Here is a 17,864-nt window from a genome sequence, read left to right as displayed (position 1 = left end):
GGTGGGACAGAAGGCTCCAGAGGCCTCGATGTCTAAAAAATTCAAAATGGCCGACATCAAGAGCCACGCCAAGATGGCCGACCCGAAGACCCCGGTGTCGAAGCCGAAGGCGAAGTCGACCGACGCGTCGGCGCCGAAGACGGTCGAGGTCGATGACCCGAAGAGAGCTTCGAAGAAGCGTCAAAACGATTCCAAAGCTCTGGCTGCGCCGACTCCGGCCGTCGAGGCCAAGGATGGTGATGTGTCGGCTCCGAAGACCGTGCCTTTCGCCGATCCGACTCCGGACTCGGGGAAATCGATCGAGCCGGTCCAGCCCTCCCCGGCCTTAACAAAAAAGGTCGCGGAGTCCCTGCAACCGATTCGGAAGGACGCTGTGGCTCCCGAACCAGAGGATGTGGTGCCGAAGCCCACACCAAAGCCGGCAAAGGCGCAGACGCCTATCCGCTTCACGCTACCGCCGAAGGCTTTCGCTCCGAGGCATGGGGCCAGGGTGCCCTCGAAGGGGGTGTCAACGCCCAAGGCATCATTGGTGGTGTCGAAGCCTCGGCTCCAGCCACTTGCAGAGGAAGAGCGTCGAGAGGTCATCATCGACGCCAATACCGGGAAGCTCTCTCTCCTTAAAAGGAAGATCACCACGGAGCTGGTGTTGGAACATTTTCGTATTCCACTCAAGAACAAAAAGGACTCTGCGGGTACTTCTGCCCCTATAGAGCCTGCATCTCCCAAGAATTTAGAACTTTCACCGACGCATTCCAACGCTGGGGAAGGTGACGGAGATGAGGGGGACGAGTACAATTATCCAGCGTACTCGGATCCAGAGGAGGAACATGAACCTTGGTCTGCCGGAGGCGACCCTGAGGACCCTCAGTCGGGTCAGGAACCGCAGCTCTTTGCAGCGAAAACCTCACCAACGGAGGACTCTGCAGCCTTCAACGCTCTAATTGAGAGAGCTGCAGCAAATCATGATGTCGACCTACATTCAGATCCTGTGGATGTCGATTTTTTGTTTGACACTTTCTCAGTGGCTGAAAAGTCAGTCAAGACATTGCCAATGCTCAAGGGAGTGCTAAAGCACGCGCCGGAGGTTTTCAGGGAGCCCACTCGGGCGCGAGTCATCAATCCTCGCATTGACAAAAAATACAAGGCAGCGCCCTCAGATCCAACGTACATCAAGGGACACTTGCCATTGGACTCTTTGGTTGTATCCAACGCACGCAAGAGGGCGAATTCGCAGACCACGGGTGACGCTCCTCCCCCAGACAAAGAGTCAAAAATATTTGAAGCCTCAAGGAAACGAATTGCTGCGCAGGCAGCTAATATTTGGCGCATTTCAAACACGCAGGCCCTACTGGCACGCTACGATAGGGCGCACTACGACACCCTAGAAACACTTCTGCAGCACTTACCTGATCAGTACAAGGAGGCAGCTGAAATGTTGATTCAGGAAGGGAAGCTGATCACCAACGCTTCCATCAAATGTGCACTGGACGTGGCAGATACCGCCTCCAGGGCGATAAACACTAGCGTGTTGCTGCGGAGACATGCATGGCTTAGGATATCCGGCTTCAAACCAGATATACAGACAACCATCTTAAACCAAACGGTTAATCCAGACCACCTGTTTGGCCCTGAAGTGGATGCAACCCTTGAAAAAATGAAAAAAGACACGGACACTGCTAAGTCTATGGGGGCCCTCCAGTCCCAGCAGTTTCGGGGTGGTTCCTTTCGCTGCTCCAGTAACAGAGGCACCTCAAGGGGTCAGGCATCGCAATCCACGCAGTACTATAACCTCTTCGCCGCTAATGACAAGGGTAACTCGTCATGGACTTTCCATTGATTTCAATGGAAAGTGAATGGCAGCAGTAATATTGCCTTAGCAGTAAAGGGGTTAAAAGCAACGCCCAAACCTCATACACTAACGAGGGTAGAGGTGGTTACAGAGGCAACAACGTCAAAGGCAGGGGACGTGGAAACAACAGCTCCAGGTCCTCCACCTCCAACAAACAGTGACGCCTTCTCACTGCCCCCCGACCACACAACACCGGTCGGGGGGAGACTCCAGCAGTTCCTGCCCGCGTGGAAATCCATCACCACGGACAGGTGGGTCAGATCTCTTATCCAGTACGGTTACTGTCTGGAACTTACTTCCACTCCACCAAACATACCTCCAAGAAACCGTCCTATGTCCGGCGAGCACTTGCACTTGTTGCAGCAGGAAGTTCAAGTCATGCTGCAAAAAGGGGCAATAGAGCTCGTTCCACTGCAAGAAAGAGGAACAGGAGTTTACTCTCTGTACTTTCTAATCCCCAAAAAGGACGGATCCCTCAGGCCCATCCTGGACCTCAGGCCCCTCAACTGGTACATCCTGTCGGAGCACTTCCATATGCTCACGTTGCAGCAGGTCCTCCCTCTGCTTCGGCAGGGGGACTTCCTAGCTACGCTGGATCTCAAGGATGCATACTTTCATATTCCCCTGCACCCTTCACTCAGGAAGTACCTCAGATTCACGATCCAGGACCAGCACTACCAGTGCAGGGTTCTGCCTTTCGGGGTCACCACAGCGCCAAGAGTCTTTACAAAGTGCCTGGCGACTGTGGCGGCGCATCTACGACGCCAGAACATCCATGTCTATCCCTATCTGGACGACTGGCTCATTCAGGCAAAGTCAGAACAGCAGTGCGCCGACCACGTGTCCCGCACCATTCATCTCCTGCACGATCTGGGATTCTCGCTGAACTATCCGAAATCCCATCTCCAACCCGCCCATATACGGCAGTATCTGGGCGCGACGATAGACACTCTGGCAGCCACTGCGCAGCCGAATTCAGTGAGAATCGCCAGTATCCAAACTCTGATCCAACGATTCAGACCACAGCACTCGCTTCCAGCGAAGGTGTTCATGCAGTTGATAGGCATGATGGCCTCCTGCATCTCCATCGTCCCGCACGCGAGACTACATATGCGTCCGCTTCAGGAGTGCCTAGCACGTCAGTGGACTCAAACTCATGGGCAACTGACAGACCTAGTGTTGGTGAGCGGTCGGGCATACAACTCTCTGCATTGGTGGAATCCACAAAACCTTTGCAAGGGCCGACCGTTCCAGGAGCCTGTGCCACAGATTATCCTGACAACGGACGCTTCTCTCCAAGGATGGGGAGCGCATGTACTCCACTACACAGTGCAGGGACTATGGACACTACAGCAAAGGAAGATGCACATCAATGTATTAGAACTGATGGCAATCTTCATGGCCTTGAAGGCATTCAAAGTACATCTGTGCAACAAGGTTGTGTTGATCCGGACGGACAACATGACAGCCATGTACTACATTCAGAAGCAGGGGGGCACACACTCTCCGCAGCTGTCTCATCTGGCTCAGAGCATGTGGAAGTGGGCCATTCAGAGGAACATCTTACTCATAGCGGAGCATCTCCCGGGCAAAGACAACCAGATGGCGGACCTGCTCAGCAGGCACAGCCACCAAATGCACGAGTGGGAGATACATCCATCGGTACTCCAACCGTACTTCCAAAGGTGGGGTCATCCAGAGATAGACCTGTTCGCCACAAAGGAGAACGCAAAATGCCAAAGCTTCGCCGCCAGGTTCCCACACCCGCAATCGCAGGGCAATGCGATGTGGATGAACTGGTCAGGCAGATTTGCGTACGCTTTTCCCCCAGCACCTCTGATACCGCTGGTGGCACGCAAACTCAGGCAGCACTCGATGACTCTCATCCTGGTTGCTCCAACATGGGCTCGCCAACCATGGTACACCACGTTTCTGGAACTCTCCGTGGTACCGCATCAAAGGCTTCATCTCACACCCAGCCTTCTGACGCAGAGCCATGGCGACATTCAGTACCCAGATCCGCAACAGCTCAACCTGGCGATCTGGCTCCTGAAGTCCTAGAGTTTGGCTACCTCAATCTTCCCCCCGATTGCATGAATATCATTCGGGAGGCAAGGAAGCCCACTACTAGAGCATGTTATGCGGCTAAATGGAAGCGGTTTGCCGTTTACTGTGTAAACCACAATATTGACCCGCTGGATGCTTCCATTCAAAACATCATTTGTTACCTGTTCCACCTGTACCAATGCAATTTGGCGTACTCTTCCATCCGCATTCACTTGTCTGCAATGGCAGCATACCTTAAGAATAGGCAGCACCTATCACTTTTTAGGGTCCCTGCTATCAAGGCTTTTCTGGAAGGACTCAAGAGGGTCATTCCACCACGGACACCACCAGCTCCGGAATGGAACCTCAATGTGGTTCTTACAAGACTGATGGGTCCTCCCTTTGAGCCACTGCACTCTTGTGAGCTTCAGTTTCTGACTTGGAAGGTGGCTTTCTTAGTAGCAATTACATCGCTACGGAGGGTTAGTGAATTGCAGGCACTCACCATCCAAGAACCTTTCTTCCAAGTACACGCTAACAGGGTGGTGCTCCGCACTAACCCTAAATTTTTACCCAAGGTTGTATCTCAATTCCACATGAACCAGACAATTGAGTTGCCAGTGTTTTTTCAAAACCCAGAGTCGCTGGCGGAGCGGATGCTCCACACCCTTGACGTTAAAAGAGCCTTAATGTACTACATTGACAGGACAAAGGATTTTCGAAAAACCAAGCAACTTTTCGTTGCATTTGCCACGCACCACAAGGGTAACGCTATCTCCAAAGCTGGTATCGCTAGGTGGATCGTGAAATGCATTCAGATCTGTTACGCTAAAGCTAAACGTACTCTCACAATTCCACCAAGAGCTCACTCCACCAGAAAGTTGGGGGCCTCTATGGCTTTCCTGGGTAACATTCCCTTAGAGGATATTTGTAGGGCAGCCACATGGTCTACCACACATACTTTCACTAAACATTACTGTGTAGACGTGCACTCCAAACAGCAGGCAGCTGTTGGTCAGGCTGTTCTCAAAACACTTTTTCAAACTGCTGCAGCTGGCACGGGCGGCCACCAATAATAGGAGGACTGCTGTGTATTCTATGCACAGATATGAATTCAGCAGCCCACATGCCTCGAACTGCAAATGCTACTTACCAGTATGCATCTGTTCTTGGCATGTAGGGCTGCTGACATTCATATCGCCCACCCTCCTCCCCGGCGCCTGTAGCAGCTGCAGTATTCATATATATATGCTCATAGCATGGTCATCACTCACTTACTTCACTCCATCTCTGCCAATGGCTAAAAACAATCTGGGGATGGAGGCGATGCCCATGCGCACTGTAGTCCAGGGGAGGAGCCACCTATCTCGTGATATTTCGAAGACTCTTCCAGGACAACCATGTGCAATCATCCGGACCCAACACTAGGCGGCGATCTATGCACAGATATGAATGTCAGCAGCCCTACATGCCAAGAACAGATGCATACTGGTAAGTAGCATTTGCATTTTCTCCCATTGATTGTGAATGTGAAAAAGCAAGACATAACTGAAACATTGCTTGCTGTCCCAGTTCTGTTGTGTTCATATGATTTATCTTGTTATCAGCAATCATTAACCTGACTATGACCCTGGAAGTTCAAAGTTTGTTGTCCTATCAACGTTCATTTGTGATTCAAATTAGCATATGTTGCAAGGTTACAATTTGCAAGAGGACCGGGCATCCTGATGAATTGAAACCTAACTTTGGTCACTTTAAAAAAAAAAAAAAGACTGCTACGTTACAAAATGAAAGAGCCTGTGGCCTTTCTGGTCCACTTAGCTATTTTAATGTACTGTGGGACTCCCATTTCAACTGCAGGGTTGATTCAAGCATGTCAATGTATGAAAGATTCCAATACTGGTGAACAACAGTTCGAGGTAAGTAACTTATTTGCATCCATACTACTTGCCAGTGCTTTTAGAGAGGAGCACACTACTTTCTGTTTAATAAGGACTGGACAGGATCCTTATTGCCATGGGGCATTCAAAGCGATAATTGGAAGAGAATGCATTCTGAAGTCTTTCTGGGGTAGATTGGCTACAGTAGGACATGGACTCCAGGAACTAGAAAGGAGATATTATAACACAGACCTAGACACTCTGCCCTCCACACACTCTGACAAACATTCAGCGCGTACATATGAAAGCTGAAAGGGAAGTCCGCTACTTGAGGAAATATGCTGTTGCAAGGGTGTATGGAGGCGGCGCCCAGGTGGGCCGAACACCACATTGTCTCTGTGGAAGTTGGAGACTGGGATACAGTTCACTGTACGCCAGAAATTTTCGTGACCTACGCGGACTACCATACTACTCCCAATATAGGAAGAAGCAAGATGATATCAATCTGCATCTGGACGCAGTCTCATTGTCCCGGGTCCAGTCGACCAAAAGAAAGATATGCTCCCTAATCACTGAGCACAATATCAAAAAAGCCATTGCCGAATTGAAATCTGGCAAGGTGCCCAGGATTTACAGACTGACCAGTGAGTTTTATTAAGAATACTCAAAGCCATTGCCGACTTGAAATCTGGCAAGGTGCCCAGGATTTACAGACTGACCAGTGAGTTTTATTAAGAATACTCCATCCTCCTAGCTCCATATTTGCTAGAAGTGACGGGCGAGGCCATCATGAAAGGTGAGATCCAACTTACTGTACAAGAGGCAATAGTGATGACACTACTGAAACTGGGAAAACCTAAGCTGGAGTGTTGGGGTCATACAGACTACTATCACTTTTAAATATAGACCATAAAATATTGTCCAAAATATTAGCTGCCAGATTATTACCATTACTTCATGGATTTATACTACCAGCACAGTTTGGGTTTATAGCAGTTTACTCAACAGACAGTCTGAGAACCCTCTTCATTGCTGTCCATCAGCCTGAACCTGAAAGCAACACAATGGTGATCTTCTTAGACTCAGCCAAGGCGTTTGACTCGATTGAGTTGCCATTCATAATGACGACACTCAATAGAATGAACCTGGGAAGGGGAATGATGCGATAGATGGGTCTACTATACACACACCCTACAGCGTGAATACGTCTTAATCAGCTAACATCAAACCCTATAGAAATATAGCGTGGTACGCAGCATGGTTGACCATTATTGCTATTTATTTGCATTGGTAACCACTCCCTTAGCGTGCAAGAGGGTTGTCTCTGGATCCCCCGGCGGAAAGGGAGGAAGACGTCTGATTGTACTGTTATAGTGGCCTGAGGTCTGTGGCATGCCTATCACACTGCACCCAAGACTTGCTTACTGTATTTTGCACACGTGCGGGGGGGTTGCGGGGCTGTTCTTATTGAGCTGTCTACTCTCTATTGATAAGACACTTTTACATATGCAATAACCTGTGCCATGACTGTTGGTGGCGGTCTCCTGTTTGTGGGGAGCCACAATTTTCCCTTGCTTTGACTGCTCAATAAAACTTTGTTGTGAAAAAAAAATAAACACATGTATCTTCATACACTACTATTTTTGTTTATTTGGATTATAATATTCCTTTATTTAAAGAAGTACATTGTGTGACAGGTTTTACTGGTGTGCATTATTATTTCCATCATTTAGACTTTACATTGACATACTAGATGCCCAAGAACTGAGTCCTCTCCCTTTTATACTTGCAGGTTACATCAGCAGTTTACAGATCCTAGTCAAGTGCCTTATTTCCTATCTCTTTCTTTTACTTTCCCTCTAATTACATTTTTTATGCCACTCACCTCTGTTTTAAGAGTGGGTTTCTTTGCCTTGTAGATGCCAGATACCATTATTTTTGTATTGTCTTTAGGTATAAGAATTAAAGAGGAACAGCCAGATCCTGAGGAATGGCAGCAGCTTAGTGGAGACTCTACTCTGAATACCAATGACCTGACCCATTTAAGGGTGCAGGTAGTAGAAGAAGAAGGGGACCAATCGCATCTAGAAGGGAAAAGGTTGCGGCGAGTAGCGTGCACCTGTCCTAACTGCAAAGATGGCGGTGGAAGGTAAGAAATAAGCTTTTACAGCATGAAATGTTCTTGTCATTTTCAGTGCAATTGGAAGTTGACTTGAAAGAAAAACTTTTAAAAGTTCCAACAGCCAGTTATAGGTCCAGTTACCAGTATCTCTTTTGAAATATATAGTTTTGCAGGTTTTCACTCCTTGGCTGCATCATACCAGTTAAGAAGGGCAGCCAGTCTGGTTGTCTTCTTTTACATAGGCCTAGTATTTGTCTATGCTAATTGTTTTGTTCTGTTTTTGTGGAGTGTTTTGTATTGTTGCCAGTTTAAATTGTCAGCATCAGGAGTATTCAGAAAATGGCTTTCATAAAAACGTTTTACAAATGTCTGTTCAAAACCTTGTGGGTACTGTCGATAAACCTACCTACTCATAGAAAACAACATGGAATATGGAAAAAGGTATACTTTTTCAGGGCTATCACCCACACATCATTAGTGCATCTTCTTTTGGGTACATTGTAAGCCAATACAATTATTTGCTTTTATTTAGTAAGATGATGTAAGTCAGCTGTTGAGTTTGTATAATAGTCAGCAAAATCTCAACTGAATAAGGATCTAACACAATACATGAATACATCATTACAATACAGTTTTGTTTGCAAGGCAAACAGCTGCAACCAATTTGAAACATTCCAGAAGTGTAGTAGCAATTTGGTCTAACTTGGCAGAGAAATAATCCATAGGTCTCTTGACTTCACTATACTCTTAAAACAAGAACTGACAAAGCACACCCTTCTCTCTTGTAACAAAATAGGTGAAAATCCCTTATGTAAATTGACATTTCTAGAGAGGAGTGGATTCACTGCATAGTTTATCTCGGAGCTCAAGGAAGGCACTGAAGCATTCCTCATCAAATGGCACCAGATCAGGAACATCGGTGTGGATACGCTTCAGTAAAAGTTTTGCAATGAGGGAAACAGTTGAAATTCGATGTCTACAGTATCTAGCCGTTCCCAGGAATATCCTCACTTCCCTTTGGGTACTCAGAAGACTGGTATTTTGCATTGCAGAAACACTTTCTTTTGACACTTGTCTTGCCCCTTTTTCAGTTTGATGACCCAAACAGATAAATTGCATTTGGTTTCACTGTAATTTTCTCTGGCGCTAAGCGTTTGATTAGTCCTATCTCTTTACTTGTAAAATCCCTTTCCTCCTCTTTTACTTTGTCTTTATTTGGGTGGAAAATCCTCTATTGTAAGAACTGGGAATAAATGTACTTTAGACTCTTCTGATTTAAATTTGAAGGGTAAGTCTTCATCTTGGATTTCAATTCCGATACCATCTGGCTTCTAAATAAATCAAGCAATTCATTTAGAAAAGGAGGTTCCTGTCAAGTAACTTTACAGGACTATCACAATATGAATCATGGTAGTTCTCAAGTGGGCCAATTTTTAAAGGGTCATTAGCTGAGACCGGATTCGTAATTTGTCTATTACTAATACCAACAACTTGGATTTGTTTTCCCCAGAGGGGTAGTTTTAGAACCTCCATCAGACGAACTGTGGATGGGGTAGTATTTGTACCAATCGTATATGATACTGGGTGGCCATTTAACTCTCAATCTAAATATGGGCCACTCTGGTCTACCTCTATGATTGCTCCATGCATGCAGTCCCCGCCCCCCCCCCTCCTTGCCCTACCTCAGCCTCTGTCCTTGTGAATTAGTCACATTCAGTGAGAATTGCTTGAAGTAATTCTCAATCAACGGAGGGTTTTGCTGTATAACATGTATTTTGTTTCTGGCATTTTGCATAACTAAGGCTCAGGCAGATATATATTGATTCACTCTTGATTTTATAGATTTTGCACAGGAGTTAGTTGTGCTGAGACCATTGACCAAAGACGTTGTGGTGCACTCTGTGCTAACTGATTTTATTATTATTCTAAAAAACTTTATTCGATTTGATACACAAACCATAAAAGCATATAAATAAGACATTAAAAAAATGTTTCACAGGAATGTGTTTGAGTAAAATAAGCTAATGTAAAATACCATTAGCATGATTCCTTAACTTACTGTGTGTTAACGGGAAATAAAACTCACTGATATACTCAATCCGCCCTTGTTATTCATAGCTTTAAAGTGGCTCTTAAAAAGTTTACCATACAATAGAGAGTAAACACATCGGTTGACAATTTTAAAAACAACAATGCTACCCGTGCCTGCCTAAATCTAACTTTCCTTAACAGGTCCTTCAAAAACAATTTCCTGGGGAGGGCGTAATACGGGCAGAGTAAAACTAAATGAAGGGTATCCTGTGGAGAACTATTGTCGCAGCCGCAGGGCCCTCTCTTCTCAATTTATAATAAAACCTGCCGGTACTGCCAATAAATGATGGATGCAGGTCATCTGCAGGCACTTGTCATTAATGTTAGATAAGGTTGTATGCCCTTTGATGTTTTAACTAAGATATGATCTCTCACTGAGTGTTTCCCTCAATTCAACAGTTTCGCGCTGCGCCATAGCAAACTTTAGGTACAGCGCTTTAATTCACCTATGTCTTTTAACCTTATTGTCTCTGGTTTGTCAAATAGATTGGCGCGCCCCAGGTTACGCCCCAGGTTAAAAAAGGAATCCCTAACTTATTTCAACCAAGGGATTGTCCGCACGTACTCCAAATAGAGACAATTCCGCACTACCAGCCTTGTCAGGCCCACCTCTGCATTGATCCAAATCTTCAACCAACATACTAGGGGCTTCACCCCCACACTATCTGATATGTGCCTAACCCCCAGTTCATGCAAATAATGAGGTTAGTAACACTAGCCTCTGGACTGGGCTCGCCAATCACAACGAAAACAAAGTTTTCTCATTCAAGATCATCCAAGTTTATTCAGTTCAAGACATATTTAAATCCATTTTGTAATTTGAAATAATATTTTACTTTCTTGCCAACATAATTGATTCTTATGTCATGCTGTCAATCAATATAATAATCCACGTTTTAAAAACACCCAATGCATTTCGGGTCAACCATAGCCATGACCCTTCGTCAGGGGTCTATGAAAAGGAAATCAAACAGGACCAAATTAGTCACCCTTCTAAATGGCCGAAAAATACTAAACAATAAGGCATAGCATCTCTAACAACCACGAAGCGTAAGGAAGAAAGGAAAATAGAAAACATCGTGCTCAACAGTAAGATCCAATGCACCAGTTAAAGGATTCATCACGCATAACGTAAAGAAAACTTGAGCAGAAGTATGCTCCACCTTAATTCTGTGCTGAAATCATAGCCGCTAGCTTCTACCCCCAACTTAAAAAGCGCAAGCATTAAAAACCTAAGGAACGAAGGTTTAAACAACGTACAAGCTTTCTCAAGCGTTCGCGCTTCCGTGGATTGAACAAGTTGCAACATCCGAACTACAACAGTTCTAATAGAATTAGAAATACATCACGTGACCGCGATCGCAACCAATGGTGTTGCGATGCCACGGTCACGTGAGAAGGGTACTATAGCTTCAAAATAAGGATGCGATCGGCTCTGAGGTGACTGAATCAACGCACAAATTATGCCTGAAACATAATAAATATCGCTTCGGCTATGCTGAAAACTTGTCGATAAACATGGGAAAAGAAAATGAAACATGAAACTACTGCGTGTGAGATACATACAATTGAAAATGCTGTATAAGTTATATGTTATGAACAATGGGACCCCCAGTTCCTCATGTGTACAGTATGCTGGCATGCTATGTGGGACCTTCAGCATCTGCCTTAGATATTTATTCTCTTCCCTTTGCAAGTTGGTGGGCTTAACAAATCTCCACACCTCACTCCCATACAAGACTTTAGCACAGTAGATGGAATTATATAGGCTACTTTCCTGTCTCCATTACATATGATTTTGCAAGGTTAGAGGACATATCCGAGTGATTCATGAATTTCACGCTGCCATCTATTGAAAGCTGCAAACTATGTAGGGTACGGTTAAGAAGCACCGCATCGTCTGCGTACAGCAGAATCAGAACTGTTCTATCACCTATTCTAGGTATGTCAGCCTCAATGGTACGCAAGGTGGTATCGAGACCATTCATATATAAAGTAAACTAGAATGGCGCTAAAATGCATCCTTGTCTAACCCCACTAGAACACTTAAACTCTGTGACTTTCCCCTCCTTTGTGTATCTTACAGATGCTGTTGTGTTGGAATGCAGTGACTGAGGATATTTATTATAGCTATGTCTACCCTATGGTCCCTCATTAGAATCCACAACTTATTGCGATTCACACGATCAAAGGCCGCGGTGAGGTCCATGAAGGCTAAGTATAGCCCCCCCCCAGGCTTTGCTATAGTATATTTTGCCGTGATAAGGTACAGGTTAAGATCCTAATCTACTGTAGATTTTCCCGGGTGATACCCATATTGCACATTCGTGATAATTTGTGTCTCCTCTGCCCAATCCATCAACCTGTTTAGAATCGCCCGCCCCAGGACCTTCGCAGCGACATCTATCGAAGATATCGGCCGATAACAATTTGGACTGACCCTGTTGCCCTTCTTAAAAATCTGCACGATAATAGCAGAAGACCAGGATGCTGGCATAGTTGTATTTATTGCTGCGTTCAGAACCCTAGTAAGAAGAGGGGCCCAGACCTCCGTGTTAGACCAAAAAAGGTCCGGTGGAATCCCGTCTGGCAATGATGCGCTGTTCCTAGTCAAACCCTCCATTCCTAGGGTAACTTCATCCAACGTGAAGACAATGGGGTTACCACCTAGTTGCATAATTGGGGTTTGCTGTTCAACCTGACTAGCAAGATGGTTCTACAATCCCTGAAAATGCTCCTGCCATTGGTCTGGCAAAATATTATTACTTAGCCCTCGCTTATTTGGGTCAGAAAAACAGGGGTTATTAATTACTCTCCAGAAGCGGGCAGAGTCCTTTTGATTCTGCCGCCTCTGTGAGTTCTTTCCATGTAGCACTTTGTAACTTCCACTTTCTTCCTTTGACCGCTAACTTATAGCTTGCACGACAAGCAGCCACCAGTTCCCTATCTCTAGGTTTCTGTTTTAAGTGTCCCTTTTAACTTTCTCAGGGCCTCCGAACACTGGCTGCCAAACCACCTTGCGGAGGCCCCGCTAGACCCCCTGTGAGGGGGACTTCAATACATTTTCTACCAAATGTGCAATATTCGTGAAGGCCTCAATTGGTTCCACCCCTTCCACACCTAAATCTAGGCATTTCATTATTTCCTGCTGCCCTCTACCAAATAAAGAGGCATTAAAAGTGCTAGTATCGACCTGGGCCCACCTAAGCTTTTTACCTTGATCCGTAGTAACGACTTCCGTGCACCCTACCTGTCTATCCATCACTTGCAACTGTGACTGTGTTCCAATCACTATAATACGTGGGTTGTGATCACTGAACACACTATGTTCAATATCATATCTCAGTACACCTCTCTTTAATAAGGGGGTGACAAAGATAAAACCGCCTGGACCTTCTTCCAGATCGGTTGCTCCCCCACGCTCCGGCTGAACTGCAGCTGCCTCGCTATGTCTCCTGGCGGTATCGTTATCTCAACAAGCATTTTCAGCTGTATTTGTGTGTATTTGACTGACCCTCGCAGCCTAGTAGCGCTTTGCTCGCGCAGCGCCGCACTATTCTATTTAATTAATTAATTGGTAGCGCGGCCTTGCTGAGGCTGGCTGAATGAATTTTGGTACACTGAGGCTTGTGTGTTTTCTTGCAATTGTCCTGCACACTCGGCGCTGTAGTGAATTTGCTGCCCCTGGCTCCATTAGCCTTTGACCCTCCATTTTGTTGTTTGTTTTTCCCTGGTCCGCCCCTCCTCCCGCCACCGCCTCCCAGCTGCTGCCCCTCCCACGCTCCGCCCCCTCCACCATCCATTTATGAGCAACGTCCCAACGTGCAGCGTCCACGCGCAGCGATCGCGCCCCATTCGCGCCGAAGGTGCGCCAAAGGTAAGCCCGTCTACGCCCGTCCGCGCCTGGACCGCGCCCAGCGCCCAGGTCCTCGTGAAGTCCACCCCTCCCGCATTACTTACGATGCCACCACCCTCCTAGCCCTCAACCCCGGCCGATCCCTCACCTGCGTCCAAGCTGCTCCTGGCCACACCCATGGACCCTTTTCCTGCAACTCCTGCAAGTTCGACGCCACCAAGAACTACTCCTCATCTACGAACACACAACAGATATCCGACCCCAACCACCTACAATGCATCCTGCTCAACACCCGATCGGTCCACAGGCACGCCATTGACCTCTGGAATCTACTCGACACCATCTCTCCGGACGTCGCCTTCCTAACAGAAACATGGATGAACGCCACTTCTGCCCCAGACATCACCATTGCCATCCCGAAAGGCTATAAGATCATTCACAAGGACCGCACCGGCCACACAGGAGGAGGCATCGCTATCGTCCACAAGAAATCCATCCGCATCTCAACCAGCTCAGACATCAATCTCGCCAACTCTGAACACCTTCACTTCCAGATCCACATCAACCCCAAGACCACACTCAGAGGCACCCTCCTTTACAGGCCACCAGGACCCCGCTCACAATTTAGTGAAGACATCACGGACTTCATCACTCCACACGCGCTCCCCTCCGAGGACTACATCCTTTTGGGAGACCTCAACTTTCACCTTGAAAAGAACAACGACCGCAACACCTCCACCCTTTTGGACAACCTCGCAAACCTCGGACTTAAACAACTTGTCACTACCTCCACCCACATCGCAGGTCACACACTCGACCCTATCTTCACCTCCAGCAAACATGTTTCCTTCAGCCACACCACAGCTCTCCTTTGGACTGACCACAGCTGCGTTCACTTCACCTACAACAAGCCCACATCCAACAACCACCCCCAACCCACTCTGCAAAGAAACTGGAACAAAATCACCATCGACCAGATCTCCTCATCGCTTCTTCAAAAGCCCCCCGCCCATTCCTCAAACCCAGACCAAGCAGCCACCAACCTCACCCAATGGTTATCCAACAGCGCCGACATCCTAGCACCACTGAAAAAACGACAAATCAAACTAGGCAGCAAGAAGGCCTCCTGGTTCAACGATGACCTTAAGAAATCCAAGAAACTCTGTCGCTCCCTCGTAAAGGCCTGGAAAAAAGACCCAACCACCAGCACCAAGGACGCCTTCAAAAACGCCACCCGCATACACCAACAACTAATCCGAAATGCCAAGAAAGCAGCCTTCAAGGACCGTCTAGATAATAACGCCCACAACAGCAAGGAATTATTCAACATCGTCAAGGAATTTACCAACCCCTCAGCCAACTCCAACGACATCACCCCCTCCCAAGCCCTCTGCGACTCCCTAGCCTCATTCTTCCACAACAAAATCGCAGACATCCACAACAGCTTTGACAACCAACCCTCCCAATCCCCTGCAGGAACCCCACCCCCCCTGAACATCCTCAATGACTGGAAGCCAATCTCCACTGAGGACACCATCCGTCTGATGAACTCTATCCACTCAGGATCCCCCACTGACCCTTGCCCCCACCACATCTTTAACAAAGCAGACTCCATTATTGCACCGCACCTCCGAGACGTCATCAACTGCTCCCTCAACTCCGCAACCTTCCCGGAAAGCTGGAAACATGCCGAACTCAGCGCCCTCCTGAAGAAACCCACAGCTGACCCCACCGAACTCAAAAACTATCGCCCTATCTCACTCCTTCCATTCCCAGCCAAAGTCATCGAGAAAGCTGTCAACAACCAGCTCGCCGCATTCCTCGAAACCAACAAATCCCTCGACTCCTCACAGTCCGGCTTCCGAGCCAAGCACAGCACCGAAACCGCCCTCATCGCAGCAACAGACGACATTCGAACTCTACTGGACAATGGAGACACAGTCGCCCTCATCCTCCTCGACCTCTCCGCAGCCTTCGACACAGTCTGCCATAGCACCCTTTTACAGCGCCTCAAAAACATCGGAATCCAAGGAAAAGCACTGGAATGGATCACCTCGTTCCTCTCCGGAAGAACGCAGAGAGTCCGCCTTCCACCATTCAATTCAGAGGCCACTGAAGTCATCTGCGGCGTACCTCAAGGGTCCTCACTCAGTCCCACCCTCTTCAACGTCTACATGAGCCCCCTCGCGGCCATCGCACGCCAACATAACCTCAACATCATCTCATACGCCGACGACACTCAACTGATCCTATCACTCACCAGAGACCCTAACACGGCCAAAACCAACCTACACGAAGGAATGAAAGAAGTAGCCGAATGGATGAAGCACAGCCGTCTGAAACTGAACTCAGACAAAACAGAAGTCCTCATCTTAGGTTCCTCCCCCTCCGCCTGGGACGACTCTTGGTGGCCAGAGGCCCTTGGAAAAGCACCCATCCCGACGGACCACGCACGGAACTTGGGCGTCATCCTGGATTCCTCACTCTCGATGAACAGACAAGTCAACGCCGTTTCTTCATCTTGCTTCAACATTCTTCGCATGCTCAAAAAAACATTTCGCTGGATCCCTACCGAAACTAGAAAAACAGTCACCCACGCTCTGGTCACGAGCCGACTGGACTACGGAAACACCCTCTACGCCGGCACCACCGCAAAACTCCAGAAAAAACTACAACGCATCCAGAACGCCTCAGCCAGGCTCATATTAGACATCCCTCGTAAAGAACACATCTCTGATCACCTGAAAAACCTCCACTGGCTCCCCGTCAATAAGAGGATCACTTTCCGGCTCCTAACCCACGCACACAAAGCACTCTACGAAATCGGACCCGAATGCCTCAACACACGACTATCCTTCTACACCCCCTCCCGCCAGCTACAATCCTCCAACCAAGCCCTTGCCACTGTACCCCGCATCAACAAAACCACCATGGGAGGTAGATCCTTCTCCTACCTAGCAGCTAAAACTTGGAACTCACTTCCCACTGACCTTCGCCTTACTCAGAACCACCTAGCATTCAGAAAACAACTCAAAACGTGGATATTCGACAAGTAACTCCCCACCCTTCTTCAAGCGCCTTGAGACCCTCTGGGTATGTAGCGCGCTATATAAATCTTTGACTTGACTTGACTTGAATAAACGAGTGACAAACTCGCCCTTCAAATGTGGGGGGAAACCAAACTATTCCTTTAATTGGTAATCGCGTCCATCGTGTGAATTAACCCGTATGAGTGTAATAGGCCAGTAAGTTCTCTTCCCAACTGGGTATGCTCCAGATGTGTGCCTTTCCTCAATGGGCAGGATAGCAAGTCATCCTGTGCCACCCTCAAATGAGGGCACAGGTGACAGTTTAAGTGTCCTGCTAGTATCAATTGAGATTGAGCCATCCCTTTCCCTCATGTCTTTTCTAGCAATGTACTTAGTTCATGAGAACTACACACACCCTGCGAGTTTAACACTGCATTGTAGAAATTTATTACATTTACCCTGAAGGAATTATTTGTGAATTTCAACCCTTGAACGGCCTTTGAATCCCAGGCCAAATTCTTCCATTTGCTTTGTAATCTCACATCTATAAACATAATCAAATCCCCCTTAGCTCTTCCGGATACTGATCTGACTGACGGGGAAAAGAACGATTTATAACCTTCAATAAAGAAGTTCATGCCTGCCTCCCATGTCTCTTGTAGACATATTATATGGAACTCCCTCTCATGGGTGAGCCATAGCTCATAACCAAATTTACTGGATAATCCTGCTATATTCCACAAATTGATCTTTATATCTCCTCCACTACTCCCCCCACTTAGAACGGTAGGCCCACTACTACTCCATGGGCCTGCAAACCCTTCCACCAAGTTTGTCTCCCGATTAGCAACTTCGCTGTACATAGCCGTGGATAGCATTGTTGTCCCTATAAAGGGTTCCACGCTCCTCTCTGCCACCCCAGTATTAGCCAGATGACTCTCGCTAGCTCCCCCGCACCTCCCTGGATAGGAGTCAATTGACGTCATTCAGG

General features: G+C 47.2%; 1 protein-coding gene across 3 annotated transcripts in view; it reads left to right on the top strand.

Annotated features, from left to right (window-relative positions):
• The window catches only part of SP3 (Sp3 transcription factor), a 156,688-nt gene that overhangs the window by 100,793 nt on the left and 38,031 nt on the right, over window positions 1-17,864 (top strand). For all 3 annotated transcript variants that reach the window (XM_086956150.1, XM_086956148.1, XM_086956149.1), the window contains one exon: window positions 7,729-7,924. In XM_086956150.1, coding sequence (XP_086812276.1) covers window positions 7,729-7,924 — 196 coding nt within the window. The remainder of the gene's footprint in view (window positions 1-7,728; window positions 7,925-17,864) is intronic.

This window comes from Lissotriton vulgaris, chromosome 2_1 (assembly GCF_964263255.1).
Source record: "Lissotriton vulgaris chromosome 2_1, aLisVul1.2, whole genome shotgun sequence".
Lineage (NCBI taxonomy): Eukaryota > Metazoa > Chordata > Amphibia > Caudata > Salamandridae > Lissotriton > Lissotriton vulgaris.
The sequence above is the reverse complement of the archived record's forward strand: the minus strand, read 5'-3'. Positions and strand labels throughout refer to the sequence as shown.